The sequence below is a fragment of the Chiloscyllium punctatum genome, chromosome 15 (assembly GCF_047496795.1).
Source record: "Chiloscyllium punctatum isolate Juve2018m chromosome 15, sChiPun1.3, whole genome shotgun sequence".
Taxonomy (NCBI): Eukaryota; Metazoa; Chordata; class Chondrichthyes; order Orectolobiformes; family Hemiscylliidae; genus Chiloscyllium; species Chiloscyllium punctatum.
Window position 1 is genome coordinate 77,262,220 of NC_092753.1, and position 24,549 is coordinate 77,286,768.

The 24,549-nt window shown below is 41.0% G+C and overlaps 1 protein-coding gene across 1 annotated transcript in view; it reads right to left on the minus strand.

The window, feature by feature from the left end:
• Nucleotides 1-952: 952 nt before the first annotated feature.
• LOC140486424 (transmembrane protein 50B) overlaps nucleotides 953-24,549 on the minus strand; it is a 76,745-nt gene continuing 53,148 nt past the window's right edge. The window contains exons 5-7 of the mRNA XM_072585535.1: nucleotides 14,865-14,957; nucleotides 11,874-11,931; nucleotides 953-1,632 (exon numbers count right to left, since the gene is read on the minus strand). Coding sequence (XP_072441636.1) covers nucleotides 1,587-1,632; nucleotides 11,874-11,931; nucleotides 14,865-14,957 — 197 coding nt within the window. The 3' untranslated portion in view covers nucleotides 953-1,586. The remainder of the gene's footprint in view (nucleotides 1,633-11,873; nucleotides 11,932-14,864; nucleotides 14,958-24,549) is intronic.

Genomic DNA, 24,549 nt, shown 5'->3' on the forward strand with positions numbered 1-24,549 from the left:
AGCCTAACCCTCCTCCAGTCGCCACCGTCAGTTTTTCAGTGAATGAGCAATGTACCCAAAATAAATATTTGTATCAACATAAAAGTTAAAAACAAATGAGTTGCTAAGGGGATACAGGGCCATTCATTCTAGAGGCAGGAAAGGCAACAAATGAGAACGGGAAAAGTTGGATCACATAAGCTAAGATTTTCTTCCTTAAAACATGACTCTATCTTATGTTCGAAGGAAACAGAACTTAGCTGATATCAATCTTAACTACATAAGCAAGAAGGGAAATTCCCAAAAAAAGATCAGAAGGTATACTCAGTCAACAGCTCAGTTGTTGCAGAAATCAAGAAAAATCTTTTCAACTTGGGTTACTTCCACAAAAAAACCCACATTAAAAGTGTTTATCTAATCTAAGAAATTTGTGCTTACAACGATATTCAGGAGTGAAACTATGAAATAGCACAGTAGAAATCTAGGATTCTCTCCTTAAAGACTATGGGAACCGCTCAATTGAAACTTTGAAGAATGGTATTGACAGACTTATTAGGCAAGGACATCACACACAAGACAGAAGCAGCTGAATTTTACAGAACAGCCCAGATGTAACTGTATAATGGGTTAGCCTCAAGTAGATTAGTCCCATTTGTATGGTGATTCCCTTTTAAAAAGTTCCACATTTCTCTTAAATGATTAATTTGCCATTTGGTCATTTTGTACATTCAGCACCCATTCTCTATAAAGGAAATTCTCTATAAAGAAATCTAAGACTGGCCAAGTTGAAGTCTCATTATATTTGTAAAACCAGCAGTTAGAATAAAAGCTCTCAAGATGAAAACTTCTTATAAAACAACAGACATTCTATTTAACTGACTTAATGGCCGAATAGTTACTTTTCTCCAGACATTTAACAGAACAGATACGTTTATTTCACAAATTTTGTTGAACAGAGAAATTCACAATAAAATACACTGTTGAAAAAGTTTATTTCATAAATAACAAAAGGAAAAGGTAAACCTAGCTAATAGTGGCAATCCCTCCTTAGACAATTCACAACAGAGTTGCAGCAAACATTCTGATTCAAAGCAATATGCATGAAGTGATTTTGAAATTTAAAAGAATTAAACAGGCAACTATGATTATATCTTATGATTCTAAACCTTACAAATATTTTGCACAAATCCAAAGTTTACAAGCTTATACTGCTTTGGGGGTGTAGAGAATTTGACTTTCTTTTACAAAATGCAAAGCCGCAATAATTAGAGCAATAATAATAGTATTAGCAACATATCTGATATATTATCCATATATTTTACACTGAATTTAACAGAGGTCATATGACAGTTATCAGCCCAAACAGCGCATCATCTTCTGTTTATATGACTCAATATAACTAGTATTCACAAAGCAGTATTGGAATATAAAATACTAAAATGTTCATAAAATAAAAAGATGAGTCTTTCAAAATTATCTTTTAATAATACATTTTAAGTTTTATCTAAAATCAACTTGAATTAATATTTGGCCAATTAGAAGCAATGTGTATTTGCAGTTATCATTCACGTGCAGAATATCCTGAATCAGTGCAGAGATGATACAGGTTATGCCCAGAGTTCCTCTGTTCTTCCAAACTTATAGATTAGGCTGCTGCAAAATAGGACAAGGCAAGATCTTTAATAGATACCTACAATTACAGATTGAATACTAAATACTAAATCACACTTAATGAAGTCAAAAGTTAATTACACTACATATCAAATAATTGATATCTGATTTTCAAATAACAGTAGAGATGCAGTGATAAGCCAGAGCATTTAAGTTTGAACTTTAGCACAAGTTCATCAGATGATTTCAGATAGGGAAGCAACCTGTTTAAAGGAAAGGGATTGGTGAATCATTCATGTTTTCCAATCATCATAGCTATGCAGTGAGAGAGCATAAAACAGATAAAAGTTTCATATGATCTGCATCTCCAACTACAGTCACATGACTAGCAACATAATTTCTAGGATCAAACATTAAAGAATGGCCAATTGGGCAAACTGAAGATTATTTTTCATAAATCTCAGAACCTCACAACAGCGATTTCCTCCTTGATATGAGAGAGGTCGGAATTAATTGCACAATCTAGACTGACACTAAAGAAGTGCTGCACTGTCAAAGTCTCTAGGTATCTGAAAAGTATGCACAACAGGAAGTAAGCCGTCTCATAGCATTACTACACAGTAATAACGTGAGCAGATGCTGTTGTCAAGCCAGAAAGACAGTCTGGCTCTCACATTAACTTCCTCACACAGTTGACAATGTTCCTGGTTTTGTATTAGCTGCAAATATTGAAAGTGTTCCCCATAAACCAAGATCTAGATCTTTGATACAGATCAGAAAATGCAAGGGTCCCAAAAACAGGGGAAAATCCACAAACTTTTGCCCACTCAAAAATATCCATTAATCATTATTCTGCTTCCTATCACTCAACTATTTGTGTATCCACCTTGCTACTGCCCCTTTTATTCCATGAGCTCTCAATTCTGGATCAAATACCTTCTGGAAATCCATGTACACAGCATCAACTACATGGCCCTGATTAACTCCAGTTAGTTAAAAATGATTTTCCCTTTAGAAATCCTTAACACCTCTCCTTAATTAATCAATATTTGTTCATGTGACTATAATTTTTGTGCTAGTTTCTGGCAATTTTCCAAAGCTGGACTGACTGGTCTGTGGATGCTCAGCTTATCCTTGCACTCTCTATTGAGCAGGATGTAATGTTTGCATTTCCTAGTACTCTCAGTATGGTAATTTTATAGTGAGCAAGGGCAGGACTAATACACAGTTAATGGTAGAGTTCTAGTTGGTATTGCCAAACAGAGGCCTAGGGTTTTAAGTGCATTGTTTGTTGCGTCACAGGAAGACAATGTGGTCAAAGTGGCATTTAGCATTCTTACTTTCATTGCTCAAAACATTGAGTATAACCATGTCACGTTGAGGTTGCACAGGACATTGATGAGGCCACACTTGGATTTTTATGCACAATTCTGCTGTAGGAAAGATATTATTACATTGGAGGGGGCTCAGGAAAGTGTTACCTGGATGTTGCCGGGACTACAGGGTCGATGAGAGGCAGGACAGGCTGGGACCTTTTTCACTGTCACTAGAGCATAGGGAGGTTGAGGAGTGACCTTATAGAGGGTTGTAAAAATCACAAAGGGCATAGGTAAGGTGAGTAGCAAAGGTCTTTTCCCCAAGTAGGAGTGCTCAAAACTAAGGGGCATATTTTTAGGGTGAGAGGAGAAAGATTTAAAAGGGTCCTGAGAAACAACAATTTCGACAAAGGATGGTTTGTATGTTGAATAAACAGCCAGAGGATGCAGGTGCAATTACAATATTTAAAATACACTTGGATAGGTACGTGAATAGGAAAGGTTTAGAGGCATATAGGCCAAATGTAGACACGTGGGATTAGTTTAGTTTGAGAAACGTGGTTGGCATGGTCAAGTTGGACTGAGGAGTCTTAGCAAGGTTAGACTCCATGCTATATGACAATAATTTTAAGCCCTTCAAGAAACAGAATTTCCTCCTTTTTCACCATAGTCTGATGCAATGCTTTTATTTAATAATTTTAAAAAATTCATTCATGGGATGTGGGCATTGGCAAAGGCCAGCATTTATTGTCTGGCCCTAATTGCTGTTAGTCTGGAGTCACAGGTAGACGAGGTTAGGTAGGGCCAGCAGTTTCCTTCCTGAAAAGGGGATGAGTTTGGGCATAGTGGTAGATGTGATCTATATGGACCAGTAAGGCATTCGACAAGGTTCCCCATGGGAGACTGGCTAGCAAGGTTAGATCTCACGGAATAAAGGGAGAACTAACCATTTACTCTCTCCCCACCCCCACCCTCCTCTAGCTTATCTCTCCTCACTTCAGGCTCACTGCCTTTATTCCTGATGAAGGGCTTTTGCCCGAAACGTCGATTTCGCTGCTCGTTGGATGCTGCCTGAACTGCTGTGCTCTTCCAGCACCACTAATCCAGTATTTGGATACAGAACTGACTCAAAAGGTAAAAGACAGAGGGTTGTTTTTCAGACTGGAGGCCTGTGACCAGTGGAGTGCCACAAGGATCGGTGCTGGGTCCTCTACTTTTTGTCATTTACATAAATGATTTGGATGTAACCATAAGAGGTACAGTTAAGTAAGTTGGCAGCTTACACCAAAATTGGAGGCGTAGTGGACAGCGAAGAGGGTTACCTCAGATTACAACAGGATCTTGACCAGATGGGTCAATGGGTTGAGAAGTGGCAGATGGAGTTTAATTCAGATAAATGCGAGGTGCTGCATTTTGGGAAAGCAAATCTTAGCAGGACTTATACATTTAATGGTAAGGTCCTAGGGAGTGTTGCTGAACAAAGAGACCTTGGAGTGTAGGTTCATAGCTCCTTGAAAGTGGAGTCGCAGGTAGATAGGATAGTGAAGGCGGCCTTTGGTATGCTTTCCTTTATTGGTCAGAGTATTGAGGACAGGAGTTGGGAGGTCATGTTGCGGCTGTACAGGACATTGGTTAGGCCACTGTTGGAATATTGCATGCAATTCCGTTCTCCTTCCTTTCGGAAAGATGTTGTGAAACTTGAAAGGGTTCAGAAAATATTTACAAGGATGTTGCCAAGGTTGGAGGATTTGAGCTGTAGGGAGAGGCTGAACAGGCTAGGGCTGTTTTCCCTGGAGAGTCAGATGCTGAGGGGTGACCTTATAGAGATTTACAAAATTATGAGGGGCATGGACAGGATAAATAGACAAAGTCTTTTCCCTGGGGTTGGGGAGTCCAGAACTAGAGGGCATAGGTTTAGGGTGAGAGGAGAAAGATATAAGAGAGACCTAAGGGGCAACCTTTTCACACAGAGGATGGTATGGGTATGTAATGAACTGCTAGAGGATATGGTGGAGGCTGGTACAACTGCAGCATTTAAGAGGCATTTAGATGGGTATGAGTAGGAAGGGTTTGGTGGGATATGGGCCAGGTGCTGGCAGGTGGGACTAGATTGTGTTGGGATATCTGGTCGGCATGGACGGGTTGGACCGAAGGGTCTGTTTCCATTCTGTACATCTCTATGACTCTGTGTGAAACAGAACAGGTTTGCCGAACATTGAAAATGTTCCATGGTCATTGTTAAGACTTTTAATTCTACATTTTTATTGAATTCAAATTCCACTATATACTGTGGCAGGATTCAAACCTCGGTCCCCTGAACTATACCTGGGTCGACCAGGCTATCACCTGCCAAACACTTTTTAAAAAAAACTCAAGGATAGTGAATCTGTGGGATTCTTTACGACAATGGGCTGTCAAGTCTCGGCCATTAAGTGACTGAGATAAGATGGATTTTAAAATCAGTAAATGAATCTCAAGTGTTATGGGGAAAAGGAAGGTATTTTACGTGAACAATTTTCAGGTTAGCCTGTCCTGTTGAGGGGTGGTAAAAACAATGACTGCAGATGCTGGAAACCAGATTCTGGATTAGTGGTGCTGGAAGAGCACAGCAGTTCAGGCAGCATCCAAGGAGCTTCGAAATCAACGTTTCGGGCAAAAGCCCTTCGTCATGAATAAAGGGAGAGAGCCTGAAGCATGGAGAGATAAGCTAGAGGAGGGTTGGGGGTGGGGAGAAAGTAGCATAGAGCACAATGGGTGAGTGGGGGAGGGGATGAAGGTGATAGGTCAGGGAGGAGAGGGTGGAGTGGATAGATGGAAAAGGAGATAGGCAGGTAGGACAAGTCCGGACAAGTCCTGGGGACAGTGCTGAGCTGGAAGTTTAGAACTAGGGTGAAGTGGGGGAAGGGGAAATGAGGAAACTGTTGAAGTCCACATTGATGCCCTGGGGTTGAAGTGTTCCGAGGCGGAAGATGAGGCGTTCTTCCTCCAGGCGTCTGGTGGTGAGGGAGCGGCGGTGAAGGAGGCCCACGACCTCCATGTCCTCGGCAGAGTGGGAGGGAGAGTTGAAATGTTGGGCCACGGGGCAATGTTGTTGATTGGTGCGGGTGTCTCGGAGATGTTCCCTAAAGTGCTCTGCAAAGAGGCGCCCAGTCTCCCCAATGTAGAGGAGACTGATCGGGATACAATAAATGATATTAGTGGATGTGCAAGTAAAACTTTGATGGATGTGGAAGGCTCCTTTAGGGCCTTGGATAGAGGTGAGGGAGGAGGTGTGGGCACAGGTTTTATACTTCCTGCGGTGGCAGGGCAAAGTGCCAGGATAGGAGGGTGGGTTGTTCGGGGGGCAGCGTGGACCTGACCAGGTCGTCACGGAGGGAACGGTCTTTGCGGAAGGCGGAAAGGGGTGGGGAGGGAAATATATCCCTGGTGGTGGGGTCTTTTTGGAGGTGGCGGAAATGTCAGCAGATGATTTGTTTATGCAAAGGTTGGTAGAGTGGAAGGTGAGCACCATTGGCGTTCTGTCCTTGTTACGGTTGGAGGGGTGGGGTCTGAGGGCGGAGGTGCAGGATGTGGATGAGATGCATTGGAGGGCATCTTTAACCACGTGGGAAGGGAAATTGCAGTCTCTAAAGGAGGCCATCTGCTTTTTTCTGTGGTGGAACTGGTCCTCCTGGGAGCAGATACGGCGGAGGCGGATGAATTGGGAATACGGGATGGCATTTTTGCAAGAGATAGGGTGGGAAGAGGTGTAATCCAGGTAGTTGTGGGAGTCGGTGGGTTTGTAAAAAATGTCAGTGTCAAGTCGGTCGTCATTAATGCAGATGGATGGGTCCAGGAAGGGGAGGGAAGTGTCAGAGATTGTCCAGGTAAATTTAAGGTCAGGGTGGAATGTGTTGAAGTTGATGAATTGCTTAACCTCCTCGCGGGAGCATGAGGTGGCGCCAATGCAGTCATCAATGTAGCGGAGGAAGAGGTGGGGAGTGGTGCCAGTGTAATTACAGAAGATCAACTGCTCTACGTAGCCAACAAAGAGACAGGCATAGCCCATGGCTACCCCTTTGGTCTGGAGGAAGTGGCAGGATTCAAAGGAGAAATTGTTAAGGGTGAGGACCAGTTTGGCCAAACGAATGAGTGTGTCGGTGGAAGGGTACTGTTGGGGACGTCTGGAGAGGAAAAAACGGAGGGCTTGGAGGCCCTGGTCATGGCGGATGGAGGTGTAGAGGGATTGGATATCCATGGTGAAGATGAGGCGTTGGGGGCCGAGGAAACGGAAGTCTTGGAGGAGGTGGAAGGCGAGGGTAGTGTCTCGAACATATGTGGGGAGTTCCTGGACTAGGGGGGGAATAGGACAGTGTCGAGGTAGGTAGAGATGAGTTCAGTGGGGCAGGAACATGCTGAGACAATGGGTCGGCCAGGGTGGTCAGGCTTGTGGATCTTGGAAGGAGGTAGAACCGGGCAGTGCGGGGTTCCCGGAATATGGAGGTTGGAAACTGTGGGTGGGAGATCTCCTGAGGTGATGAGGTTCTGTATGGTCTGGGAGATGATGGTTTGGTGATGGGGGGTGGGGTCATGGTCGAGGGGGCAGTAGGAAGAGGTGTCCTCGAGTTGGCGTTTGGCTTCAGCGGTGTAGAGGTCAGTGCGCCAGACTACCACTGCACCCCCTTCATCCGCTGGCTTGATGGTGAGGTTGGGATTGGAGCAGAGGGATTGGAGGGCTGCGCGTTGTGAGGGTGATAGGTTGGAGTGGGGGAGGGGGGTCGACAGGTTGAGGCGGTTAATGTCCCGGCGGCAGTTGGAAACAAAGAGGTCAAGGGCAGGTAATAGGCAGGGTGGGGTGTCCAGATGGATGCAGTGTTATGGAGGTGGGCGAAGGGGTCCTCGGAAGGTGGGCGGGAATCCTGATTGTGAAAGTAAGCTCGGAGGTGGAGGCGACGGAAGAGTTGTTCAACGTCATGGCGTGTATTAAATTCATTGATGTGTGGACGGAGGGGGATGAAGGTAAGTCCTTTGCTGAGGACTGATCGTTCGTCCTCAGTGAGGGGGAGGTCTGGGGGGGGTGGAAATGGTGAAAACTCGGCAGGGCTGGGAGCTGGGATCTGGTGTAGGTGTGGAGCTGGGAGTGGGGGCGGAACCTGTAACTGGAGTGGGTGTGATGGTGGGGGGAATGGGGGTGGAGTCATGTGCACAGGTAGTGTTCCCCTTGGGGTTCTGGGGGTGGGGATAGTGACAGTGGGGTCTGTGGGGGGCATGTCAGCAGAATGCAGGTGAGTGGTGCTGGTGGGGGCCGAATAGCCCACTTATAATCTTTCACTTTAGTTGTAAAAGCTGTAGTCCCAACACAGATACCTGGGAAATCTCACTTTCTATCTTCCTCCAGTCCATTCAACACTATGTTGTTCTCACTCAGCTAACTTTCTACCTGGGCTGTCACTGTTCTTTTTAATCACATGATTGACAAGCTGCTATTTGGCATTTTATCAATATGTTTTGCAAGTCTTTGTACACTGCATCAATTACATTACCTCCAAAATACTTCCTTGATTACTCAAGCAAAAAACCTAAATTTGTCAAAAACTTTAACAAATCCTTGCTGGCCTTTCTTATCTAGCCATTGTCTAGATAACTTAAATTTTGTCACATTATTTCATCCTTACAAAACGTTTTCCTGGAACTTGTCTATAGTTGTTGGGCTAATCCTTTACATTTTTTGAACAAGTTTAACATTTTCATTTCTCCAGTCCACTGGTGCCACCCCTGTGGAGCAGGAAGATTAAAGTTAATATGCACAACTTTCCACCCTTGTTTCCCTCAAAATCTTGAATGCATCTCATTTGATCCTGGCGACTTTTCTATTTTATGTACAGCCCGCCTATTTAATGCCTCTTTTCTATCAATTTTTAAAGCCTATCTAGCGTCTCCTTGTTCACTTTGACTTGGGCAGCACGGTCTTCTTCACCAAAAACAGATGCAAACCAGAGATTTAAGAGCTCAGTCATGCCCTGTTCATGTAAATCCCCTTTTTGGCCCTTAACTAGCCCAAATACTCCTTTTATTAACCGAGTGCTGTTTATATCTGGAGGAATCTAAATTGCAACGATAAAGAACCCTCAATCTTGTCTTGAACCTTTCCATTGTTAATCTTAAAAACTAGTGACATACTACAATAACGTTTCTAATTTACAATGATGGTTCCACGGGTGGAGGGTTTGAGCTATAGAGAGAGGCTGAGACTGTTTTCCCTGGAGCAGAGGCTAAGGGGTGACTTAACAGATGTATAAAATCACGAGGGGCATGGATAGGGTAAATAGACAAATTCTTTTCCCTGGGGTGGGGGAGTTCAGAACTAGAGGGCATAGGTTTAGGACAAGAGGTGAAAGATATAAAAGCGACCTAAGGGGTAATGTTTTTCATGTAGAGGGTGGTACGTGTATGGAATGAACTGCCAGAGGAAGTGGAGGAGACAGTTACAATTGCAACATTTAAGAGGCATCTGGAAGGGTGTATGAAGGGGAAGGGTTTAAGAGGGATATGGACCAAATGCTGGCAAGTGGGACTAGATTAAATTTAGGATATCTGGTCGGATAGACTAGTTGAACTGAAATGTCTGTTTCCGTGCTGTACATCTCTATAACTCTATTCCAGTGTACCAAAGTCTTTGGAAAAGCTATACATTTTATCCAATTCTACTCTCTTCTTAAAGTTGTGTAAACGTTTTTGTTGCAACTATTGATTTAGTGTATTTTTGGAAGTTACATTTTAATCTGCATCTTGCAGGCTTTTGGGTAATAAATTCAAGATCACAACAGCTTTCTGCATTGTTGTAAACCCAGCTGATGGTAACAAAGGGACAACTGCAGCAGTTTAAGGAGGCAGCTCATCATTACCTTCTAAAGGGCCATGAGGGCCAGGCAATGAAAGCTGACCACCTGGTGGTGCCCATGTCCATGAGTGAGTAAATAAAAAGTCATATCTGAGTGGAACTTGCTTGATAGTTTGTAAGCTTTTTTTTTCCCCCAGTTAGTTTACTCTGCTGGTTAGTAATTGCAACATATTCGTGTGAGGCTGTTGACATGAAACTGTTCTTCAATCTGGAAACCTCTTTTCTAAACTGAAATCAGCTACTATTGGTCCCTGAACTTTTTTTTCTATATATCATAGAAGTTCAATTTTGCAGAAACTTGATCAATTAAACACATGCATCTAATTCAGGCATTTAAATTTATATCATATGCTTTCTCAGAAATTCTGCGGCTGGTTCCTTGCTCCAAATGACATTCTGAACTTTTTAAAAAATATTTACCTTCCTAGAATTGAAACCACAAATCTATTTTGCCCCATTACTTTAAAATCCAAAAGGTTATTTATACAGCTTTATCACAGTAAGAAACTTTTTTCCACGTTGCTTCTGATCCTTTTGTCAATCACCTCATGTTGGTTGTCCTCTAGTTACTAATCCTTCAGACTTCACACAAAAATTTGCATAGTACATTTCAAAATATTGTATCATTATACTAAAGTCCCAAGAGAAGAAGAAAATGAATCTTAGAACATCCTTATACCACCACTGGTCTCTGCAATCTGAGATTAAAAAAATGAACTGAAACAATGTGACGAATTAATTACGCCAGTTTAAAAAATGTACATCTACAACAAATTGCACTAATTTTCATAAAATGTCTGGTACACAACTTTTCCCAAATTGCAGTTTCAATCACAAACTACAGTGCACAGAAAAAAATTCCTAAAGTTCTGGTTTTAAAAAATGACATTTTGGAAAGTAAAATGAAACAGTTTTATTTATTAAATTAAATTGCAATATGTTACATAGTGGAAATCCAAGGACTACATTTTGAAGAGAGATAACCAAGTTAAGAATCTAACAATAGTGGATTTTTGACATTAGAGAGTGATCTGATCGTTGAGAGCAGGATCGAAACCAAATAGGTTGGATTGAAAAAGAAAAAAAGAGTTTGAGGAAATAGTGGTGTATGTTAAAGTATCATACAACAAAAGACTATTAGTGGCGAGACAGAAGAGAATAGATGGCTTGAACATTAGGATAGGCTTTCTTTATTTGTTCATGAGATGCAAGTGTCAACATTTATTGCCCATTCTTAATTGCCCTTGAAAAATTAGTAATGACCTGCATGAGTGGCTTCCTTGCCTGTCTGAAGTCTTCAGGGTGCAGGTAAATCTATAAAAGATTTTTAAAAATCTAAGATTTTGACCCAATAACTGTGAAGGAATGTGCAATGTTGGGAGAAGGATGGCGATATATAGGGATTCTACAAGAAAAAAATGGGGGAAAAAAAGTCACATTATCAGCAAGCATGGGAGTAAGGTTTCAGTGGGTGGGCTTCAAATAAGCACAAATATGGTGCGGTGAATGGAGCATGGTGTTGAGAGCGTGGGGAACAATGCTGAAATGGGTATTAGACAGAGATATTTGAAGCTCAGCTCAGTATCAAGCATCATGTTGAAGTTGAGTGCTGAGCTAGAGTTAGCACCCAAGAAGGCAGGCAAGAATACAGCAGAGTTTCTGGAAAGGGTCAAATGAAAGGACTTTAGATTTTTTCAATATTGAGTTGTGAACGGTAGTTGTGTGTCTTTGGCAAACAAAATGTAGATAGAAATCATGGAATTAAAACAGTTTCGGGAGGGAAGGAGGCACACTATTGACATTTATCAAAAGGTAACACCATGGGCCATACTGCCCAACTAATGTACGTTTTGGTGACCCGATACATAAAAATAGTTCTAACTCCAAGGCAGAAAAATAATATTTGGCAGGATAATCCAAGTGGTTGTAAGCCAAGTTGACAGGTGATCATGAAAGTTGCATCCCTGGTAAAATTTACACCCCAATAAAAACATTTGAGCTGGAATTAATGTTTAAAACATGGGAAACTACTAAGATTCTGTCAGAGAAGTCATGCAGAAACTGTTATTTCCTGAATACCAACTTACCTAAAAAATATTAATGCATTCTGAAAGAACACAGCCAGGCCTGGATACACATTAACCTCTGCAAAATAAAAGAACAGGAATGTTAATTAACCAAATTTTAATTGACTTGTTAGACAAGGTGGATTTTATATTCTATTTTAATTCCTTCGATTGTATGGAGTTCCACAAATAATTTGAAGCTGGAGATTCTAATTATAGCAAAATTAATTAAAATTAAACCCAAATACAAGTCAAATGTGAAATGAAAACAGAGCATGTTGGAAATGCTCAGCAGGCCTGGCAGCATTTGTGCAGAAAGAAACTTAAGTAAATGTTTCAGGGATTGTGACTGTTCATCAGAACTCCATTTTAACTTCAACTGACTGATTAAAAGCACTTAAGACTTTACCCAATATACCCACAGCAACAGATCGTAGAGCAGTAATAGTTTTGTTTACACCTATGAATAGATTAATTCAAGTATTAACTTTTACTGGTTTTGAGAGATTTTTCTCAGAAGGATCTGGGTATCCTTGTCGTACCAGCACACTAACCTTTTCCGATTTTCATACAAGGATACTCAGATCCTTCTCCATCTCCGAGTCTGTAATCTCTCATGACTTATAGTACAGTTCGTTTTTATTCTTGGAAATGGTCTATAATTATTGTTTTCCATATTACATTCCATTTGTCTCATCTTTACCCACTCTGTTAAACTATCCATATTTTTTGTAGACTTGAGTCCTCTTCACAAATTATGCTTCTATTTATCTTTGTGTTGTCAGATACTTAACAACCATACTTTTTGTTCTTTCACTCAAGTCATCATTTATATACATTGTAGACATTGATATGCAGGCATAACTTCCTACGAAACACCACTCACTACCCTGTCAATCTTGGGGGGGGGGGGGGGGGGGGGGGCGGAGGAAATACGTTGCCTACTTTATTTCCTGTTAGAGAGCAAATCTTCTATGCATACCAATACGCTACTCCATACACAGTGGCCTTTCATTCCCTGCCATGACCTTTAAAACCATTGTTGTGGTTCTGTTCGCCGAGCTGGGCATTTGTGTTGCAGACGTTTCATCCCCTGTCTAGGTGACATCCTCAGTGCTTGGGAGCCTCCTGTGATGTTTCCTCCGGCATTTATAGTGATTTGTATCTGCCGCTTCCGGTTGTCAGTTCCAGCTGTCCGTTGCAGTGGCCGGTATATTGGGTCTGGGTCAATGTACTTGTTGATTGAATCTGTGGATGAGTGCCATGCCTCTAGGAATTCCCTGGCTGTTCTCTGTTTGGCTTGTTAACCAAACAGAGAACAGCCTGGTATGTTTGCACATTTTCCGTGTCTGCGTGGGCGTCCTCCAGGTGCTCTGGCTTCCTCCCACAGTCCAAAGATGTGCAGGTCAGGTGAATTGGCCATGCTAAATTGCCCACAGTGTTAGGTGCATTAGTCAGAGGGAAATGGGTCTGGGTGGTTTACTCTTTGGAGGGTCAGTGTGGACTGGTTGGGCCAAAGGGCTTGTTTCCACACTTTAGGGGATCTAATCTAATCATTCAATAGGATCATGACCGATCTGACATTCTTCAAGTCCATATTCCTGCATTTCCCCCCCATTGCCCTTGATTCCCCTAGCAATGAAGAATCTACCTCAGCCATAAATACAAACAAGGCCAGTGCTCCCACAGCCCTCTTTGACAAGGAGTTCCCATACATCAGCCCTCTAAAAGAGGAGAAATTTATCCTCCTCTCAGTCTTAAATTGGCACCCCTTTATTCTGAGACTACACACTTTAGTCCTAGATTCGCCTAAGGCAGAAACATCCTCTCTGGATTTAACCGTCAAGCACCATAAGAAACCCACATCTTTCAATAAGATCACTTCTCATTCTTCTAAACCCCAGCAAGAAGAGTCACACCCGAGTTAGCCTTTGCTCCTGAGACAATTCCTCCATACTAGGGATCATCCTAGTGAAACTTCCCTGAATTGCCTCCAATGAAATGATACCTTTCCTTAAATAAAGGCACCAAACCTGCTCACAGTACAACAGACATGGTCTCACCAGCATCTTATACAGTTGGAATAAGACATCCCTCCTTTAAAACACCAATCCTATTGAAAGAAGGGCAAACATTCTACTCGCTTTCTTGATTACCCGCTGCACCCTTTGTGTTGCAGCTTTCTGCAAATTTTCGCCACCTAAATAATAGTCTGTTCTTTTGTCCTCCCTTTCAAATGAACAACTTCGCAGTTTCCCACATTTGTACTCCATTTACCAACATTTTGCCCACTTATTTAACCTATCAATATCTCTCTGCAAACTGTTGGTATCCCTCTCCCAAAGTGTCTTGCCACCTAGTTTTGTGCCATCTGTAAATGCGTAAATCAGTATATATGTGCTTCCTTCCTTTGAGCAATTGATGTGGCATTCTATCAAATACCTTCAGGAAATCCACGCAAGTACATCCATCAGATTCCCTTTATTCATAGTGTTACCTCCTCAAAAAGAACATAAGTTTATTACAAGTACAGTGTGATTTGTCACAAGCAATATCTGAGGCAGAGAGCAGGGGTTATTTTGAAGGAAATAGTAGATAAATAATTGAAATTGTTGAAGATATGGGGTAATAGGGATAATGTACAGCAGGAAACACTATTTTGATTTGATTTGATTTAAGAAAACACAAAACACAAATCGGTTGGTTGTGTGGGTTTACTATGTATGACAAGCAATGGCTTTTGATTAAGACCCACAGCAGCAGATTAGAATAAAGGAAGCCTGCCATCTGGGGAATGGGACTCATACAAAGTATTGCAGCGATATTTTTACTGTTTATCAACCACCTGATACCTTGACTTGACTGACCCTTTGTCTTCATTTAAAACAAATCTGATAACTGGAATAAAGTAGTGCACAGAACATTTGCTTGTGTCATAAACACAGGGATTGGCATATTTTTAGAAAGTCAGTGATTTAGCGTTTATAGGAGAATTTAAGAGATGTTACTTACTAAGTACAACATATGCCCCAAACAGGATCCACATGGAAGCTATGAGAGATCCAAACATTAGCATGAAGCCAACAAAAAGCCAGATTCGTGCACCTGTAAAAGAAAGCGACAATGTTAACATGTACAATTACTTGTGCACTGTTTCTTTAATAAATATTGACAAATAAAAACTCTTTCGAAGCTGAACTTGCATTTCTTCAGTTGAGCAATTGGTTCTGATGACTTCCCTAATGATTGGTAAAGGAACAGAGAGGAATTGTAACAGAACTGTTATTTCTAAATGAGGAAAAAGGGAAGAGTCTGGGTGTTTGCCCAAATTAGAAGTAATTCTTCACATGGTGACAGAAACATGCACAAAGAGGCAGATGCAGAAACAAGAAAGAACGGCATGCAATTTTAGTCATTTACACATTCTGCGGTCATGGAAAAGAAAGTACTTTAAAGGCTAGTGAAGAATTCTTGAATTGCCATTAGTATTTAATGTAGGAAAACATGGCAGGCAATTTATATAAAATGAACTCCCCATATACAGAAAGGAGAAAAGTGAATAGATAATCTGCTTTTGAGATGTTGATCGAGGGACAAATATTGGCAAGGGCACCCAATCCTAACCCCAGCTTTGTCTTGTTTGGGTTTTGTGGTCTTTGCTTTCAGCTGTGTGGACTGACATTCAGGAGGGATTGCATTCTGTTACATCTGATCCAATGATGCTTATGTTTGAATGTTTGTGCAGAAACCATTAGCCCTCAGGAACGAAGGGAGCTGCTTTTACTCTGCAGTATAAAATAAAACAAAACCATCTGAGGGCAGCCCATTTAATTCTCTTTTCCAATTGCTGTAAGTTGTGTAACTGCTAAGTTAAAGACCTTTATAAATATGAACCACTCACCCTGTGATTCCTGCAAATAAAAGTATCTGGAGAAGGAGGATTGAGAAGCAGTGTTCTGATTAGCAACTCAGCAGACCCTGCAGATAGCAACTGTTTTTCCAGTCTTACACTGTCCATAACACCTTTTCTTTTTGTGTGCATATTTGAGAGTGTGTAGAGAAGTTTAAAAGGGGGCTTAGAGTTTTAACTTATAGAGTTATATGCTGATAGTTTACAACCGTTTACCTGTAATTGTATTAAATGGACTTCTTGTGAAGTACAGAAACCTGGTCCATGCTAGTTCTGAATACGTGTGAACAGATGAATTTTTTCAAAAATCCTTAACTTTTGTGAGAACTCTGGGAATAGTGGGAACCGATTTCCTACAGACTAGCCCCATTGAGGCATACCAATTTGCTGCTCTTCAGAGTAGTCCAATTTTATCACTTGGTTGGTACAATAGACAGGTATACTCAGATGAAATATCGGTTGTTAGGAAAACTACTTTGTCATCATTTTTTTTGTCCTTTGTTGCAAATTAACATAAAACCATTCCTGTAAACCACATCCTTTTCTCCCTGGTTAACCACATTCTACATGGTCCTCACCTCCATTAACAGTCATTTTTTTTTGTTCAAGTATTTTGACACAAGGCCCTGTTAAAAGCACAAACCAATAACTGTTATAATTGCCAATAGCATCTAGCACAGTATAAAATATTAAAAGCTTACTATAAGCGCTAACTGCGTTATTCTCTCAAATAGAGGTAGTTATGCTTACAGAGTGAAATAGAAATTTAAGAATTAAGATAAAGATTAGTTAGAGGAAAAAAAATAACTAATATTTCAGATAGATCTAAAATGTTATAATGTGTGGTTTTTCCCTTCACAGCTAATGCACAAATCTGTATTTCAAGCATTGCAGGTTTGTACTGACCTCTAGCCATTGTAGTTCCCCCCAACACAATTTCTTCCCCCAACCACCCTATCATCCTTTTTATTCTTACAACTAAAGGAACCAACTGACCAGACAATAAAACAATTTTCCTGCAATAAAAACAAACTGGAGCAAGTAAAATGGAGTCCAATATGACCTTTTCAGAACTGAAGAGCAAGATGGAAGGGTGAGAATGATGTGATGGATCAAATAGAACAGAAGGGAAGGTTAGAGGGCAAAGGAAGCAAGAGGTCACAGGTCCCTCACAGAACAAAAGACAAAGGGAGTGGTAATAGCTGTAGAGGGATGGGTCCAGACCAAGTGCTAAAGCAGAATATAGGTTATTCTCTACTAAAAGTAAAAAGCAAGAAAAAAGTCTGATATGAAGGTGGGGTGGGAGGTACAAAAAAAAGGAAGTTGTTAAACTCAATGTCAAGGCTTGAAGGTAGTAAATTTTTTAAATGGAAATTTAGGTGCTGTTTATCCAGTTTGCACTAGGCTTCAGTGGAACACTACAGCAAGCGTGGGACAGAAATGGAAGCACGAGAGTAAGATAGTGCATTAAAGTGGCAAGTTACCTGAAGTTTGGGATTATGCTTGCATCCGAACAGATATATTCCATAAAGTAGTCGCTCACAGTCTATGGCTGGTCTTCCATAAGAAGAGACTGAAATTACAAGTAAATTCACCTGGAAGGAATCTTTGGGGCTTTGGACAGTAAGGAAGTGTTGGATGAAGGAGGTAAAAAAGACCAGACCAGGGAATCACAAAGGGAAGAGTCCCTTCAGAATACAGATTGGCGGGGGGGGAAGAAGAGCATGAAAGGGGCAGCGGGAGGGGTGAGAGTTTGGTGATGGCATTTTGCCTGGGCCAGTTAGACTGTCAAAATGCAAGTTGAGTAAAAGTGGAGTGACAGTCTGCTGCAACTCTCACTGCTGATTTTCATAGAACACTTCTGATTTTCAAATACATCACTATCAGTTCAACTAAAGTTTAAGCTTGTAATTTGTTACCATATTTTCTGTGTTCAATATTGCAATATTCTTTAGATTTACTCTTGTCTGACCTTCGCTCAAGAGAGACTAAAAGATAAGATATAAAGGGTAACAACATGGCTAGGTAATCAACAATTATAAACAAAAGCTGTAAAGGGCTGTTAAAATAAAAGGAACAAGTACTGAAGATGACTTAAAGCTACCTGAACAGCAACACAATGTTCAGAGGCAGTAATTGATAAAAACATAGAAGATAGGTGCAGAAAGAGGCCATTTAGCCCTTTGAGCCTGCTCTGCCATTCACTGTCATGGCTGATGGTCCAACTGAATAGACTAATCCTGCTTTTTTCTCCATAACCTTTGATCCCATTCGCCCCAAGTGCTATATCCAGCTGCCTCTTGAATACATTCAATGTTTTGGCATCAACCTCTTCCTGCGGTAATGAATTCCACAGGCTCACCACTCTTTGGGTGAAGAAGTGTCTCATCTCCATTCTACATGGTCCACCCAATCCTTAGGCTATGAGTCCTGGTTCTGGATTAACTGGATCTACCCGGTTTAGTCCTGTTAGAATTTTAAGTCTCTATGAGATTGCCCCCTTACTTGTCTGAACTCCAGCGAAAACAATCATAACCTAGTCAATCTCTCCTCATAAGTCAGTCCCACCATCCCCAGAGTCAGCCTGGTATACCTTCTCTGTACTTCCAAGAGCAAGAGCATCCTTCCTCAGAAAACGAGATCAAAACTGCACACAGTATTCTCGGTGTGGCCTCACCAAGGCCTTGTATAACTACAACAACACATTTCTTCTCCTGTACTCTAAACCCTTTGCCTTCTTTACTGCCTGCTGCACCTGCATGCTTACCTTCAGCAACTGGTGCTTTCGGACACCCAGGTCCCACTGCACACTCCGATGTTAGGCTTATTGGTCTATAATTCCCTAGCTTCTCTACCTCCCTTTTTGAATATTGGAGTAACATTAGTTGCTCTGAAATTTGCAGGGACTCTTCCAGAGTCTATTGAATCCTGGAAGAGGATCACCAATGCATCCACTATTTATAGAGCCACTTAAGTACTCTGGAGATTACACAAGGAATCACGTTTAATAAAAAGTAGCAATGACATATTTTAGGACACAGCACAACTCAGAAGGAAAAATAAGGCTGTTGAGTAGCTATACAATATAGGGATAACAATGAGAACAGAACAGAACCTTCCTTCCTCAAACTTTGACCCAAATGAGCTCAAATGAAAATAATTGTGATTCACCAGGTGGAACTGAACATGCATTGGGAAGGGGAGGTTTTCAGTTGAGGGGAAACCAGCTATTCCAATTTGGTCTCAGAGCTCCACAGCTACCAATAATGCCCCAGAGCCTGTGACTCAAAGTTCAACTTGAAGCTCCACTTAGGGTCCTAACTCTCACGTTGGAAAGCCCCACCATTGAAAACAAGGGGACATGACTCAGAGGACAAAAACAAAACCAAATCCATATTTTGAATGTAAACATAAAAGGGAATGGTGTCACTCATGGTAGACTTTACAGAACCAAAAGGTTTGTAGTGTTTATTTTAAAGTTCTGCAGTTTGCACAATGCCCATAATATACGATGCAACTAGTTGAGAAAACCAGAGCTTTTCTTACAAACTTCAGTAGTACCCATGGCCAGCATATAAAAAGGGACTCCAAACATAAACCCTTAATTTTCCCATCTGGTAAGATATTTTCATACTCTCAGTTATGAAGATTGCCCATCCACAATTCAGTATAGCCGAATGAAGCTTCAACTGCACGATGATACCATATTTACCGAATATCATGCAAATATATGAACTCCAGAAATCAGGCACCAGATGCAGGAATTTTCCTTAACATTTACAGAACATCTGCAATTTGTTGTATTTTCCTTTTCTCATAGGTTTAAAATTATTATTTGTATGACTGTTAGTGTACTTGCAGGGTTTTGTACAGGCATTGATGATGGTATTTCTCAAGTAGCTTGAGATATCTGCTGGATACTATTCGTGTCTGTCACACATGCAGAAGGACTGATAATACAGTTATCATATAGACCCTGCCTTTGCTGTCAGACTTTAGGTCACTTAAACTTTCTGTTGCTCAGACTGCCAAAATGGCACTAGAATACTGAAGGTGAGTCTACCCGAACTGAGATGACACTCCCAATATACAGGAATTGATTCCCATTGTCCACTGGTCTTGATTATTGAGGGACACTATTTAGCAGTGAGAGCGGTAGAGTACCTCGGTCTTTCAGCTGGATGGCCTAAGGCTCATTCTTTCTCTGACTTGAGTGTGTATACATCGAAGTGTTTTCTGCACACTGCAACTGAACAGAACAGAGACTGGAGTGGTCTTGTTCTGGACTACAGACAATGAAAGTTGAAAAGTATCCCACTCATCCTGTAAATTAGCTCCACACCAGAGGGAAGTTTCATAAAATGTTGATGTACTCAAGGACCCACTGAAGATTGATCCCCTATCCAAGTAGATCACAGTCAACTCTGAAATGCTTAATGATCAGTAACTACAGGACATCCACACTGCCTGATCTGCCCTTAAATCCATCATAAACAGCACTTGCAAGGAGACTCTAGGTTTCTCTACCAGGAGAGATCAAGACAGGAATAACAAGGAGGACCAAAAGATCAAAGAGCTACTATGTTGCAAGCACAAGGTGGCCCTGAATTAGAAACATCAAAACATGAAGGAATTAAAGCAAATATACAGACAAATGATGGTAGAGGACCAAAAAAAAAGCCATAATATAAAGAACAAATGGGTAGAAAAAGAGACCAGGAACTGAAACAAGTTGCCAACAGCAATGATGTATGGATTCTTCAGCAAAGTCAAGACCATCTATGGAACAAGTACCTAAAGGACCAACGCATTGGAGTGGCTCTCATTAAGGACATAGATGCAGTCAGTGCCCAATTGGAAAGAAACTTTAGAGGATTTTTAAATTGGAAACGCAGTCCTTATCATGAGGGCTTTTGACCACATCACCCACAGACACTTATCACCACATCAGCACACCTCAGCTGGAGGGGAAGTTGAAACATTATCCAACAGGTGAAAACAAAAACTTCTACCAGCAAAGACAGAGTTTCTGGCAAATCACTAAAATATGATAGACCAGCACTTCCGGTTCATATACATGACCTCTTCAAAACACAACTCTGAAATAAAACATTAGGGACAGCACAGTAGGTAGCACCACTGCCTCACAGTGCCAGAGACCTGGTTGGATTCCAGCCCTGGATGACAGTCTATGTAGAATGTGCATGTTCTCCCCATGTCTGCCTGGGTCTCTGCTCCAGCTTCCTCCCACAGTCCAAAGATGTGCAATTTGGGTGGATTGGCCCTGCGAAATTGCCCCATAGTGCCAGGATGTGCAGGCTAAGAGGAAGAGACATGGGAAATGCAGAGTTAGGGGACTGGGTGGGGTGCAGACAGATGAACTGAATGGCATTTATCTGCACTGTAGGGATTCTATGATTATTTAAATATAATTGTTTAAACCATTTAATTAGATCTAATTAAAAGATTCACAAATGAGTTTTAAAATTTAAACAACTTTAGAGTCTACAACACCTCGAGTTCTCTTTTCGAAAAGATTTTTCATGGCAACACTGTAGTGGAAGGATATTGTGCCACTGTCTTGTAGATTTGATATACATCACATCAAGTAGTGAATTGGAATGTTTAACAGCAGATGTTAGGAGTGTTGTCTCAGAGTTAGAAGACTCATCTTATGTCACTAACAGGGTTGTCTCATGGATCCATGATGTTATTGGTCTCATTGATCTTTCCTTCTTTTGCACCTTGAGTAGAGGTCTGCTCTTTCACATTTGCTTATTGGTTACGGTCTCAATGACACATAATTTTGAGGTCTCAACCTCAACAGTTTTGCTGGGATCCAGACTTTCATAATTAGATTATTATAAAGTCTATGCTTTCAACAACACAGATTAACATGTCTATTGAATTGTAGACCTCCTTCATAATCAAATCGTCAATGACCTTACAGAATGATGCCTCGGGCAGAGAGACTGAAATCCCTATTCCTGCTTCTTAGTCCTATGCTCTACCTACGCATTGAGCTCTCATGCTGTTTCCTCCCGGTCTCTTGGAGGCAGTATCTTATTTGGCAGTGTTATCTTATACATGCTTCCATTCACCAGTTCTGCAGGTGATTTTACATCAGCGTTGGAGGTGTAGCTCAGGGAATGACAGTAAGTCAAGGTCTGGGTCTACCCGAAACTCCCAGCATCAGGAGGGCTCTCTTGACCATTTGGATGTGCTGTTCTCCAAACCAATATTCTTTTAGGAAATGTCTTGATTGGGTTGATCCTATACTGTTAAGCGAGTTCCTTAAATTTTCAATAAGTCACCTGGAGTTACATTGTTAGGAATCCCTTGCTCAGTGAACAGAACTCTTCCTACGAAGATGTTTCAATAGCTCAAATCTTTTGTTCTTCAGACAAAAATGAACTGACTAACAGCCTGCAAGTGAGAGATAATAGTCTTGACTGTGTGTGACTAAATCAGTTTCTATAGTATGCCAGATTGAGGCCACACTTCAATAGCTATTGCCTTTTCTTCCTGCTGTATATGTCCGTACTTATGACACACACTTTTTTGATATTTTTGTACATGCAGCACACAGTTGAACAAGGTCAGAGTTTCTTCTCCATTCCACATGGCCTTCATGCACCTTGTGGAGCTGCTCTTTGCATATTATTCGAGTTTTGATTATTCTAGATTAGGTTTAAAGAACACCATCTTCTAATGACACATCATCTCCAATAGAACAATGCTGACGTACTGCTGGCTGTATCATGTCCGGTCATCATTACATTGCATATGGTGACAGAAAACCCGTAAGTCTTTGTCTTTGCTGGTCTTGACTCTAGAACATTTATTAGCACCATTTCACTCAATTTCAAACCAGAAAAATAAATTGCAAATATGGAGCTTCATTGAAGCTCCATACAGATTTTTCCTGTAGATCTGCTCCAGTGATCAATGATTACTCTCCATTATAAATTTTCACCCAGAATATGGAATTTCTCACATTCACATATGCTAACATAATGTTTGGCAGCTATATCTAACTTCAGCTGATGTCAGATGCTTCAAAGTGGATTTAGAGCAGCACTGGGCAAAAGAGAACTTAGGATGCAAATGCTTTCCATTTGCAGAGTGACAAGTATCTACTTTACATTATTACAAACTTGTCTCCTTTCAAGATTATTGAAATTTCTCATGACTGACTACTGGAACTCAACATCTCCCCTGAGCTGTTTGAGTTTTGCTATGTTCTCTGACCTAAGGTACCGAAAGAACTCTTTAGTGGATCAAACCAAGGAAACTTCTCAACATTTTCTTGTCTGCAAGTGCACTTTCCAGCAGCACCAACAACATTGGCAATTTGCAAGTTTCCACCCATTAATAGCAACATATGGAACGATTTTGTTTTTGAAGATAACAATACATTATGGCATTAAAATAGCATTACCACAGCATGCACACCATTCAACAGTGATTTACAAATAACAAATGTTTGCTCAGAACAGTTTACAGAAATGACAGTGGGTCTTAAAATGTAAGCATCAGACAGTGACCACATAATAAAGAAAGAATCCAACTCTAAACTTTATGGTTTCCTGAGAAGTTACAATAAAACAAACTTACTATATTTTAATTAGGATAATGATCCTCAGCCAGCAGGAAAATATTTCACTCACCTGACTTGCACACTTGGTTTGCAATTGAAAACCTTTAAAAATACATCTTGATAGTAAAGTATGAGACATCATGTCCCACCATTCTTCAAGCTGAAAGAATCATGGTATGTAGTAGGTCTATACTTAAAATCACCACATGCTATCAAAGTAATTCTGATGCCAAGGACTTAATATTGTGAAGATGTTAAGATTTTCATAACACTGGTCAGGCAGTTATTGTTTGAAAAACAAAATCTCATTCCCAATAAATAAAAGCATCACTGCAGCACTGAGCCAAGAAGAAAACGCCAGGACTTCAGCTCCTCGTCATCGGGGAGTTTATGGATTCTGGTCATGGCAGTAACTGAAATGCTATGAACTGTTTCCATCTTGAGATCCAACAGGAAAAATATCCTTTTAAAAAATACTGCGGGTCTCCTATCCTTAATTGCTATCCAATTAATCCTGCTAGTAAGTATATCTATGGATGTTGAGTGAAAATATGATCAAGCAGGCCTGTAAACACACTGAGGAGAAAGTGAGGACTGCAGATGCTGGAGATCAGAGCTGAAAATGTGTTGCTGGAAAAGCGCAGCAGATCAGGCAGCATCCAAGGAACAGGAGAATCGACGTTTCAGGCATAAGCCCTTCTTCAGGAATAAAGAAGGGCTTATGCCCGAAACGTCGATTCTCCTGTTCCTTGGATGCTGCCTGACCTGCTGCACTTTTCCAGCAACACATTTTCAGCTCTGTAAACACTCTCCACAATCTTGCCTCAAATTAACGTTTACTTGGAGCAAGGTATGAGGATGACTCCTGGCATTGTAAATCCAGTACAAGTAATTATTGTAGGAACTATGGTCAGCTGTTCAGCCTATCAAGCACGCAATGTTTGATAGATATTATTATCTGACCACCTTGGTTCCACACCCGTGAGTTCTCTTGCCTCCAGGAGGCAGAACAGGATAGAAAAATCAAATCTCAACAGAAACATTTCCATCTGGTTTTTAAAAACAAACTTGACTCAATTTCCAAAATTCAACTGATGGCTGGTTCCAGCATTAGTGTCTATCTTGTGCTAGCCTGATTTTGGCTACCTGTTCTCTAGAAAGAATGAAAATCGAACTAAATCAGCATG